A 13,091-nucleotide genomic window follows, 5' to 3' on the forward strand; every position below is an offset into this window, starting at 1 on the left:
AATAATTTCAACAAATCTAATTCATCATTTAATTCCTTAATGTTTCAATTGGTCAATGTTACTTCCTCTTTTCCAAAGAAAACATTCTCTTATCTGGACAGCTTTCTTTACGTTTATAACCTCGTCCTCCAAAACTCAACGGATTCTCTTCTTGACAGAAGAAATAAACTGAAATCAATAATAAAATAATAACATGCTTAAGCTGATTAAACTATCATTAACCACTACAAACATCTTATAATCTTCAAAGGGAATGGATGTGTATAAATCTTCAAAGGAAATGAATCTGAGCATAATTAGATTACTGTGAGAAAGGAGTTTATAACCATCATTTATACTTCCAACACAAATCCAAATTCCTTAATCAGTATTTATCTGCACTTTGTTTTGCATTTTGATTGGCAGTCAAATACATGCAAATAGAGAAATTACTTAATCTGTATATTCCTGCACTTTGTTTTGCATTTAGGTTGGCAGCCAACTATATGCAAACAGAGATTTAATATTTGTACGATGTCCAAGCCTTTTATTCCGTTTAGAAAGGAAGAAGCTGGACCATTTCATGTCAAATACATGAATAGCACAAAACACAATTAATTGTTATTATTCCAATCTCAAATTCTCACAAAGCGACCTGTATTTTTCCTGTCAACAAATTTAATGCTGGCTTCTCCACACAAAATTTCTCTTATTCTCAAGCTTTTCACTAAATGTATTACTTCCTTACAATCCTCTGCTATATATCACTTACATTGACAAATTTAAAGCTGGCTTCTCCACACAAAATTCTTCTCTCTTATTCTCAAACTTTTCACTAAATGTGTTATTTCCTCACAATCCTGTTATAATCACCTACTTTCCTGCGATGCAACACAATCGGTGCTCCAGAAGTAGGCCTGTTAGTCGGGAAACTCATTACTAACTCAAGGATTCTTTTGATATTTAAACATACAGATCAGTTATAGCCAAATATTTGCGGATAAACATCTAGACATAAATATATAAACGTGAATATAGAAATAGATAATTCAATAGAACTTAGTGTAGATAATTCAATTGAACATAGTGCACTTACATTCCAGTGAAAATCTTGAAGGCGTCGTAGATTCCCCACTGTGCTCCTGTGAGGGTGCCCACCATGAGGATCCTCAATGGCAAACCTCTGGTGAATAATGCAACCACTCCAATCTTCTTAATCACCTGCAACTTAATTAACTTGACCCCATGAATTCATATTTGATATCTTACATACATATGCATATGGATCAAATGACAGCCTAATAAAAAAAATATAAATCCAGTAATACTTAAAAATTAATTAGGTTAGGTTTATCTTAACAGAGTTAGAAAATGGATTGAGATCTAAAAAGCAGCAGAAATTTGATCTTTTACATAGGTCTTTTATGTGTAAATCGATTCCAAATATCAAAATTCTAGAAACCAGAATTAAAAAAAAAAAAAAAAAAACATTTTTTTTAATGTAAGACTATAGCACATTCAAATTCAAAACATCATCAATTTAATTGCACATCCTTATTTTGATTTCAGATTTTAACACGAAAGGTTTTTTTAGTCAAATATCAAACAAGAAATCTAACGAATCCAAAAAGGACATTCTATTTATTTCAGGTATACACATTTTCCATTACCTGCCAAATTAGTTCAAACAATTGTAATGATACAAATCGACTTACATCCCTGACTCGAATATACATATTTCCCATAAATTCAGTCGCAAGCTAGATTAATTCAAATAGTTGTAACGATACAACTTGACTTACATCCCTGACAGTTGTACCCTTGCTATTGTTAAGAAGGGAGATCAAGTTATCTGCAGGATGTGAGACTACAGCACTGGATACACCTGCAAGATAGCCGGCTGCAAAGCTTACTCCCAGCTGCAAAGCCTTTGGGCAATCCTCTTTTGGAACGGGAATGGCGTATTTGTATATATTCTCCACAGTACTCTCAAAGGATGCAAACTTCACCATTGTATCTATAAAAACAACAATATGCCACCACTTAAGCTTTTTCCTGCGCCATTAATCTCTATATACTTGGAGCTAGCTTTGAAAATGAACTTACATGGAATCTGGCGTCCCCACAGAGGCAAAAGGCCCTTATATAACCTGTAAATCAACAAATAACGACCCGGTTTATAAGGAAACTGAGTATTAATAAACTAAATTAATAATGAGTTTTATCATAGAAGTATCAGTCTACCGGGTACAGAACACTACAGGATTCTGCCCCTATTTTTAAAAATTGGCCGAGTAGAATTCGGGTATTGATAAGTATTTTTCAATCTATTAATTTCGCCTACGTTTACAGAGAACAGAATTAGAGCCCTCATCTGCTCTCCAAGAGAGGGATGCATAAACTAACAGGCAGATTCTACTTTGCTGTTTGTGAACAAGGCCAATTGATCAACGATGGCAGTATAAACTACTCATAAGTTCAAGTCAGAGATATACACCACAAGATGACTATTTTTTTGCTGTTTTTGTGATAGAACCTCTCTTATTGGTTTTTGACAAGACGATAGGACACAAGGAGAGGAATGGTAATATTTTGATTTTTTATAAGTAATGTATTTTTGTTTTTTAATGAGATATAGTGCTAGAACAACTGTTTTTTCGAAAAAAAAGATAAGACACTACAAAATGAAAATTATTGATGAATTAAACTGATGTATTTTTCTATTTGAGAAAGAATATAGAATAGAAGATGTAATAGAAAAAGATATAAAAGAGATATGCTGCAATGAAGACAAAAAAACATGTAATATGATCATGTAATATTTTTTTGTTAATATAAAGAAGTAGCTTTTTTTTCTAGTGGAAAAAACGTAGTGTATAATTAATCAAATATTTTTAGAATATATGGTTCCAAACATCAACACTAAAACTCCTTACAGTTCAAAACATAACAATAAAATTACTTATATGATGGATCCAAAGAAAAAACTCGTATAATTCAACTCACAAGAACCACAATTCTGAAAACCTAAATCAATTATATCATGATTGCCCTAAGCCCTATCCATTAGGGCCACCTTATTTACCCATTATATCCTTCTGTATCCAATATTTCAGTCAAAGCTTGTAAGAAACTCTTTGTAAAATGGGGCTGTGTTTGCACCCTAACTTTGACAGCTTCAAATGGGCAGAGAGCTATATCGGCAATAAACTCTGCTGAAGCAGAACCTGCCAGATATATTAAGGTCCTGCGCTCTTCTGCTTTCTTGGGTCCGAGCATATCCGAATATAATAGCTTGAAGAATTCATAGAATCCAAACTTGAGGGCACCTTGAACGCTGTACCCCAAGAGGGTCGGCAGCCATCCTGTGAATAGGGCTCCCACGCCATGTTTATTCACTAACTCAACAAATCCAGTCCTAATGCTCCTGTACTTCGATGGATTTGCCTGCAACAGCACACGAGAATTCAGTTAAATTTACAGAGCTCAGCATCCACTCTATCTGTAGCGTGTGGATAAAATGGAAACTAATGGGTGGACTGTATTGTTTCTAACCTGCATATTACATTTAACAATATCGAGGGGCGTGACACCTGTATGGGTCAGCCCACAGCTCAAAATTCCCCCGCATACGGAAGCAACGTAGAAGTCGAAAGGATTCATATTACGAGGACTCAATTCAGCTCCACCTCCATTGATGGATATATCACAGAAATTTTCATGGAGATACAGCAATCAGGAAATTGAAGGAATTGAAGGAGCAAGCTTCGATAATCTGAATGTCTGGTATATTTTCTGATTCTAATGCATTAAAAAATATCATGACCTGACATTTATTTTGAATAAAAAATATATATCCTGTATCATCTAGATAATGGTCACGTGGCTGAGAATGTGTATTGTATGGTATATGATTGATTGGCCATTGGAACAATGTTCACGTTGTCGAGGATGTGTATTGTATTCATTGGCATGTTGATCTATAGCGTTTACTTTGAAGATTTTATACTTCTAAGGATTTGCAAGGAAATGTTTATTGCTTTGTGGTTTAGTTGGTAAGGTTAATCATCATTATGTGGAAGTCTGTCGTGCGAGGACTTCGCATGGGACTGTTAGAAGTTTGGTCTAAATTTACCAGAAACGTCAAGTTGGGAGTGAAAATAATATAACATATTAAAATTTAATATATATTAATAATAATATAATATATTAAAATTTAATATATATTATAAATAAAAATATAATATAGATTTATAATTTAATTTTTAATTTGAAAAATTATCACATTTTCATATATAAAAAAAACGCTGTCTTCCATGCATGTAATAAAAATTATTTTTCAATAAAAAAGATATCAGGGGAATTAATTGTCCATAACTCTTATGTTGAAAACCTATCTTTTGTAAAGCCAAAATTATACTTGAGCTTCAACCATACAAATATAATAATTTCCACTCTTTGTCAAGATAAACCATAATTACCACATTCTCCTTAAGGCATTTTGCACCTACATCAGACTCCTGAGAGAATCTCAATATCAGATTCTTGGGTTTTTATTGAGTATATTTTGGATTGGATTTGTGTTTGGTATAAGAGAATTCCGTTCGCAGTGATAGAATCTTCGTAGATTTACCGATTAACTACACGTTTTGAACAATTTTTACCATCATGGTCTCTAGCAATAGTGAGCACACAGTTTACACAATGAATATTTGCTAACTTCAAGTAAAATTTGAGTGATTTTTCTTTGAATCAAGCACTTTAGAGTTAGCATTGGATTAATTGTGATCATCATATTTATATCAATATTGTATTTTAATTGTTTAATTGTATTTTATATATTGTATTTTAATTGTTTAATTGTATTTTAATAGTTTTGTACACTGAATTGTCTTTAGTGTAGTATGTTTTTTAGATAATTGCATTTTTCATCTGATTTTTTTTTTTATTAAATGAAATCTTTTAGTATTCAATGGGTCTCTCTCTTTATTTAGTTATTGTTACTCACAAATTATCATAGTTTAAAAATTTGATTTAGAAGAGTTTACACTGCACACTTTTCCATTTTTAGTAGGTTGTCTCTTCTATTACATTTAAGGAATTGATTTTGCTTCTTATCACTTTTCTCTCTCTTGACTTGTATTATTTTGGTGTTATAGCCTGAATATAATTAATGATTTTTACAACTCAACTTTTAATTTGAAAAGACATCACTTCTTTCAAAATAGGTACCCAAAACATCAAAATCAAAATCAAAATCTGCTACAGTCAGTCTCCGAAAAAGCTCCAAAGTACCGGCTGAAGCTCCTCAAAGTTTTAGAGCCTTTCCTACCAGCTCCCAAGTTCCCAAGAGCATGGGCTACATGCTCACCAATGGATGAGAGCGGTACCCATCTAACTATGGTGGAAGCAAATTTGTGTTGTGTTATGTTAGTTGAAATTTAGCATCATTATCTTAAAAGCTATATGTGTTATGATAATTTGAAAAATATTGTTAAGAAAATTGATGGGTTGAGAATTTAAATTTAAATTTATATTTAATGAAGAGGCTCTCAAGTTTAATATGGTAGAGATATTGTAATGTTTAACATTTTGACTTAGTCAAAATTAAACAAAAAATAAAATTCTAAAAATAATTCATGGTATTCTTAACCTATGGGTTTTTTTCCATGGTAGCCTAGATCCATCTTAATTCCAGATCTACCAAGTGTAAAGAGATATTTTTTAAAGTGAAAAGAGAATTGATCCCTCTTGGCACTAGATCCTAAATTAAAATGCTTATCTTATAGGTGAAAATATGTAATATTAAAATAATGAATTATATTTATATTTAATGAAAAATTAATACTTTTCAAATTATATTTTATAGATGAGAAAATGCAATATATATATATATATATATAAGTGTATTGTGAAAAACTAAATAAATTTTATAAAAAATAATGATAAACAAATTAATATAGATTTATCTTTATTACTTAATATTTAATAAATACGAAAATTTAATAAATTTACATTAATTTAATTTAATATATATATATATATATATATATATATATATATATATATATAGACATGTTAATTTGCTTATGGATGTTTAGCACAAGGACATTCATGCTCATAAATTCGAGTGAGGGAAGAGTGAATGGCATGCAACGAGCCCGGGAAAACAAATATGTAGGCAGTATAGCACTTTTAACCACTTATCATAATAATTCATTTGTTAATGTAATGACTTATATTGCTCTAATGATGAAGAGAAATGAGGAAGTTGGTTTTATTTAAAGCTACTCAAGGCAATCACAATGTTATGAACCTTACACCTTAAAAATGATAAGAAACCAATAATTACAATCCTCTTTGACAAGGAAACCAACTTTTACAATAAATAAAATGTACTAGACAATAATTGATGATTCTAAGACTTGGTCTCTTTATTATATATATAGGATAGAATGGGTACAATTATAATAGAATGAGATCATAAGAGGTTCTAGCCTACATAACAATATATCAATAGAAATGTAATATCTCAATATCTAGGGCTTAATAAGGGGTTTTAGGGTTAACAATGGGCATATATAGGCCTAACATACCCCTCCCCTTCAAAGAAGTGGTTTCCTCAACACTTGACTATTTGTGGGTGTTTTTGCATGAACAACTCATATTCCCATGTCACTTCTATCACTAGTAGGTTCTTCCATTTGATGGGGTACTCAATATTTACTCAATTTCTCAGTGGTTTAGTCTTTGTTTCTAAGATTATTTTTGGTTCTAGTATTATTTTCCCTTCTTCATTAATCTCCAGTAGAATAGTTTGAAATGGGATCTTGTCAACGATTACCTTCTTTAAGCAAGAAACATGGAAGACTGGATGTATAGGTGAAGATGGAGGTAACTCCATTTTGTAAGCCATACTTCCAAGTCTTCGCAGCACCTTATAGGGGCCATAAGACCTCGATGCTAATTGATTTTCCTTCTTTTGTTGCTTGAGGGACATATGTTTATATGGTCGTAGTCTCACAAATACACAATGCCCCACTTTGAATTCCCTTTCAGTGCAATATTGATTTGCTTGTTGTTTCATCATATTTTGTATCATAACCAAGTTGTCCTTCAATAGTTTGATTCATCATATTTCATGTTATAATCAAGTTGTCTTTCAATAGTTTGAGAACCTCTTATTGGTTCTGTATATCTTCCTAAGCTACTTGAGCCTTTATAACCCCTTTCAAGGGTGATGTGATGGATGGAGGATGATATCCATAAAGTTCCATAAACAATGACATTTTTTATGAGGTATGGAAGGATATGTTGTACCACCATTCTGCCAAGGGAAACCATTTGACCCATCGTTTTTGTTTATCAGATCCAAAGCAACGTAGATATCCTTCTAAACATATATTCATAATCTTAGTTTTCCCATTAATTAGATTAAGGATGGAAAGATGAACTGTGAGCCAATTGAGTACTCAAAGAAGAAAATAATTTAGTCCAAAAATTTCCAATAAAAATTGGATCTTTGTCACTTACATAATCTTTGGTATTCCATACAGATTTTGAATTGTTTCCATGAATGTTTCTACCATTGTACTTGCTTTAAAAGGATGAGAAAGAGAGAAAAAAGGGGTTTGAGAAAAAATGGGAATACCTTTTCATTCGATCCACCACTACCATAATGACATTCTTTCCTTCAAATTTAGGTAAACTTGTAATAAAATCCATTGAAACTTGTTACCAACACTGGCTCCGTCTGGCCAATGGCTTTGTCTCTCCCTTGTTTTGTTGGAATACCACACATTTCACCACAAACTTTTGTACATAAGTTTTAAGACCTTTCCAGAAAAAAAAAAAATCTTTCTTGATCCTATGGTATTTTTTCAAGAACCTTGAATTTCCTCCTACAAAATAAGTGTGTAATTCCGAAAGGACCTTTTGATTGAGTTGATAATTTTTACATAAGTAATCTTGATACCATAGAAAACTATTTTTCTATATAAAATTTTCCACTGCATCGCAATCCTCCTATAATTTTTGAATGATCTTGTGGAATGGAAATAACACATAGCAAATCATTTGTTTCTTCCTCTTTCCTTGAGAGCACATCTGCCACATTATTTTGTTTTCCCTTTTTGTAGATAATTTCAAACTCATAACCCAAGTCTTTGTGACCCATTTTTGTTTCTCTTCTGAAGGTAGTCTTTGCTCCACTAAGTACTTCAAACTATCATGATCACCTTTTACTTTGAAGTGTCTTCCTATTAGGTATGGAAACCATTTATTAATTGCAGTAGTATAATGGCTAATGCAGGAAAATCCAAACAACTTCCTGCATCTTTAACTTCTCTACTTTTGAGATGTTAATGCACTATTAACATCAATATGTCCATACACCTTTAACCACTTATTGATTTGGTTCTCTAATCTTGCAATAAAACAAACACACAAAATATATAAAACAAAACAAACACACAAAATATATATGCATGTGCCAAATTCTTCCCTCACTCAACTGCCTCAAATCCCATAACAGGAATCACTTCTTTCATATCATATATTTTCACTATCTACCATTCATTCTGAATTCATACATTCAAATTGGAATTACACAATCATGCAGAGACAATCTTATAATGAAAACTTCATTACATTAACATAATATGTACATACATCTACTTAGAACCTCTCCTTCCTCTCGATCGCCTGATTTCACATTCATTTGGCCATCCTCTTTTTCCTCACACTTACTCTCTTTTTATTGCCCACAAGCTTACAATAGATAGAGTTCAGAAACATCACATATTTTCTAGATCATAAAATCACTCCATAAATCAAACCACAACGTAGATTTCCTAAATCCTAAAATCACTCAAGCAATCCCTAGAATCACTCCATAAATCACCCAAAAATCTCCCATGCTTTCTATGATAATTAAAAAAACTAGAATTATTTACAATAAGGAATTATAATTCTTTCTCGAATGTGAAAATCCCCTATTTGTAGCTTCGTCTTCTAAAAGCTCAATTTAAAAAATGACTTTGAATTGAGATGCTCCTACATCAAACTCCCAAGGTATAAATATTATGACCTCCTGTTCATAAACCTTTGACGAACCTATCCTCTTGGATCCCACATCTTGTTATGTAGTTTTCCATACATTCTTCCTTCAAAATCTTTCACAACCCACTGGATGCTATTGTTGACTATCAGTTTCCTTTCACCGTATCTTCTTTTGGGATTCTTCTTCATAAGTTCCCATAACTCATTTATCTCAATATCCAACTCATTCTTATTTTTACAAAGGCTACCCATTTGTGACTAGATCTTCTCTTGCATAAAAGTATCACAACACTTATCCCACTCTGATTTGACATACATATTCTAACAAATGCTTAAAACATTTATATACCTTCTCCACTATTGCTCTACAACAAATTTACTGTTGTCTTCTTTAGAATTCTCCGTTTTGATTTCATCTTTCGTCTCAACAGTGCTTTGTTGCATGGATTTTCCTTTCCTTTGCTAAAAACTATGGTTGATGTTGTCCACAGTTTGTTTCCATTTCTCTTCATTTATGCCATTATTGTATGGCACTTTGATCTACTCCTCTTTAGCTAAGTCTGACCTTATAGTTTTCATTAGCTGTATCTCTTGCTAACTAATTCTCTAAAATCTCCATTTCCTCTTCAAAATTTTTAAACAACGAATTTGAATGTTCTACTTGAGGTTTTAAATAATCTCTAAGAAATAAGTTAGATTCTATTTCTTTAATTATAGTCTCATGTTCATCTTTACTCTCTATGCGCACATCCTCATAATTAATTTGTAAAATAAAATTTACCTTAGCTTTCTCAAATGTTGTAAACACATCTTCACTACTAGTTATGTGTGAACATTTCTTTTCTTTGGCTATAGTTTCTTCTCTTGGTTCGGGTCCTCTTATCAACTTTAACGCCTCATCATACTTCATAAGCATTTCATCTTAATGGTTTTTCTTATATTTCCTCTGTCTGTCTCCACTATTTGAATTTGCCCTGTTTTCTACACCAATATGTCCTTGCAACTGCACAACAACAATTTCATTTATGAATTATACATGATCTTCACTTCGATTTTATTTTATAGAAAATTATGCTTCATCTACTCTAGAAACAAATTTCTAATTATGTTCTTCAGTTATGCTTTTGCAAAGAATATTTCTATCATCTTCTTCAATCTTCATGACAACTTCAGATGATTGTCCTTCTTCATTTTCTATGCAACCTGCAAAAATACAAAAATCATTAACTTTAAAAATATAAGGATTTGTAGCCTTATTTAGTGCCTCATAAATCAACTTAACTTGCTGATTTGAACTTCCCAAATAGTTCAAAATATCCTCTGTATATCTCCTCTTAGCATTCTCATTATTCTCCCCAAGGATTGGTCCTTGTTTAGGTTCACAAAAGCGAACTTCTCCTTCAACATTTACCCTTTGTTTTTTCTCAACTCCTTTGAGCTTGTCATCCTACAATTGAGCATTTTTCCTATGCATTTGTTTCACCTGCAACCAATTCCATTTGACTCGCCTCTGTAGATTCCATCCATGTCCATGGTCTTCTTCTCCTTTCTCCAACAGTTCTCTCATCACCTCAAGTTGTACTTTCATTATGGCTATCTCCCTATCAACTTCCTCATCACTTAACATCATGTGGATTACCTATGAACCTTTACTATGACTATCAATAGTCATAGTCTTCCTTCCTCTATGAGCATCCTCTTGCTCATGTGAGCTACAATCAAGCCTCTGTAACAAATTATCTCCGTTAGCCCGCTACTAAATACCTTACTAAGCTCTTTCATGGCCTAGTTTCCTTTGGTATTTTTGCTGATTGCCTCCTCCGGGACCTTCATCTTAGCATCTCTTGCTCTCCTGGCTTCTGCAATCATCTCACCTCTTCTTTTCCAACCTTCATCTGGATTAGTTTCTTAGCCAAGTTTTCTGTTATTGATTACAATTTTTCTACTATAAACATCTCTATCTCTTCTACTTGTATTCATTTATTTACTTCACAAATTAACTAAAAACATAAACACCATTTACCTCTTGTCCAAACCACATTTGAACATGTATTGTTGTTGCATTCTTCTACCAATGCTGCAATTTTTCGCTATTATTCCTCATCTAAATAACATACTGCTACTTTCCTCCCAAAGTAGACAATCCTCTCATATCCTCAAAGAAATTCAGTCTTCTTTTTGCACAGAACTTCAATTCATATAGCCATCAATATATAGCCGTGACCTCCTTTCTTGGTATAAGTGTTGTGGTCAGTGTAACTACTCCAACCAAGGAAGAAAGTTCTCCCTGTCCTATGAGGTCTTCGCTTTCCCAAATTCATCTAAGGATTGATAGCTCCCTTCCCTTTGGAAGCGTCTGTTCATTACATTATTTATGTCATTAGGTAGGCATAGTCGCCATTAAGAAATTCATTAATGAAAATAAAGTCAGAACCTTTCATATCCTAAGTAAGTCTATTTGTTGTGTTTTTTTTTTTAGATATTTGATCCTCCGAAAGCCTTATCATGCTCGCCTGAGATATTGTGTATAGTGACCTCAGTTTCTGTTTCCCAGTAATGAAAGTCCCTAACTCCACCCAGTGAATAAAGCCCTAAATCACTGTTGCGTTTCTTGTAATTTAACTCAATTATATTTCTCAAACCTTTAATGCTGCAAGCTCTGAATTTCTCCTCCAAAGATCGTACATGTTATGATACCACTTAAGGCAAGAAAATCCAAACAACTTCCCGCGTCTTCTGCTTATCTACTTCTTGGATGTCAATGCATTATTGACATCAAGATGCTCATACACCTTTAACCATTTCTTGATCTGGTTCTCTGATCCAACAATAAAACAAACACAAAAAATATCTATGCATGTACCAAATTCTTTCCTTACCCAATATCCTCAAGTCCCATAACAAGAATTGATTCCTTCGTATGATAGATTTCCACTATCTACCATTCATTCTGAATTCATACATTCAAATTAGAATTACACATCATGCAAAGACAATAACATAATGAAAACTCCATTTCATTAACATAATTTGTACATACATCTACTCAGAACCTATCCTTCCTATCTATGACCTGATTTCACATTCATTTGGCCATCCTCCTTTTTCCTCACACTTACCCTCTTTTTATTTCCCAAAGGCTTATAATAAAGAGAGTTTAGAAACATCACATATTTTCTAGATCATAAAATAACTCCATAAATCACTCCACAAATTTGATTTTCTAAATTCTAAAATCACTTAAGCTATCCCTAGAATCACTCCATAAATCACCCTTAAATCTCTCATGCTTTCTATGATAATTAAAGAAACTACAATTATATACAATAAGGAATTAGAATCTCTTTTCAAATGTCAAAACCCCCGATGCAGATAATTGTCTTCTAAAATCTTGTTTTCAAAAATGACTTAGAAATTGAGATGGTCCTCCATCAATGGCCAACATTTATTTTTCGTAGATGGGTCTAAGTAAGTCCTTTCCTCTAAGTTCATTACTTTCAAAGGCAAGGAGGATTCCTTCTTGCTTCAAAATTGCACCAATGCCATGGCTTGAGGCATCACACTCCACAATGGAGCTTTTTGTGAAGTCAGGTTTTGACAAGACAAGAGTTGTATACATAGCCTCTTTAAGTTATTCAAAAGCTTTAGTTTCCTCTTTAGTCCAAGAAAACACTTCTTCAATAATTTTGTTACAAGTATTGCTACTCGACCATAATATTTTACAAACTTGCGATAATATCATGTAATACTAAGAATCCTTCAAGTTTCAAGGTAATGAAGATTGTCCATTCTCTCATATCTTTTATTTTGTTAGGATCCATCTTGACACCCTCATGTGATACAATATGACCCAAATATTCCACTTCTTGAACCCCAAAGGCACACTTGGAAGGATTTGCATATAGTTGTTTCTCTTCCAATAGTTTTAAGACCCTGTCAACACATTGTACATGCTCTTCCCATGATTTGTTGTAGATTAATATGTCGTCAAAAAATACTACCACAAATTTTCTAATGAAGGGTTTGAAATTATAATTCATCAAGCTATGAAA

General features: G+C 32.6%; 1 protein-coding gene across 2 annotated transcripts; it reads right to left on the reverse strand.

The window, feature by feature from the left end:
- Positions 1–356: 356 nt before the first annotated feature.
- Positions 357–3,816, reverse strand: LOC149206869 (mitochondrial phosphate carrier protein 3, mitochondrial-like). Of its 2 annotated transcripts, none has more exons than XM_089395613.1 (6): positions 3,535–3,816; positions 3,065–3,426; positions 2,086–2,129; positions 1,782–1,996; positions 1,076–1,200; positions 357–860 (listed from the first exon to the last, which is right to left on the reverse strand). In XM_089395613.1, the coding sequence occupies exons 1-6, from the start codon at positions 3,640–3,642 to the stop codon at positions 824–826; spliced, it is 891 nt and encodes a 296-aa protein (XP_089251739.1). In that variant the 5' UTR covers positions 3,643–3,816; the 3' UTR covers positions 357–823. The 2 variants fall into 2 exon arrangements, with proteins under 2 accessions (XP_089251739.1, XP_089251738.1); XM_089395612.1 differs by having other exon boundaries at positions 357–896; positions 3,535–3,814.
- Positions 3,817–13,091: the final 9,275 nt, after the last annotated feature.

Source organism: Pinus tabuliformis, chromosome 1_2 (assembly GCF_031772625.1).
Source record: "Pinus tabuliformis cultivar Carrire ecotype Pingquan chromosome 1_2, CPIR1, whole genome shotgun sequence".
Taxonomy (NCBI): domain Eukaryota; kingdom Viridiplantae; phylum Streptophyta; class Pinopsida; order Pinales; family Pinaceae; genus Pinus; species Pinus tabuliformis.

Coding starts and splice junctions, on each gene's coding strand:
- LOC149206869 (XM_089395612.1), bottom strand. CDS start 3,642: ATGAATCCTTTCGACTTCTACGTTGCTTCCGTATGCGGGGGAATTTTG. Junction 1,201..1,781: donor AGGGTACAACTGTCAGGGAT/GTAAGTCAAGTT, acceptor ATTAAGTTGCAG/GTGATTAAGAAGATTGGAGT. Junction 897..1,075: donor TTCAAGATTTTCACTGGAAT/GTAAGTGCACTA, acceptor CCCGACTAACAG/GCCTACTTCTGGAGCACCGA.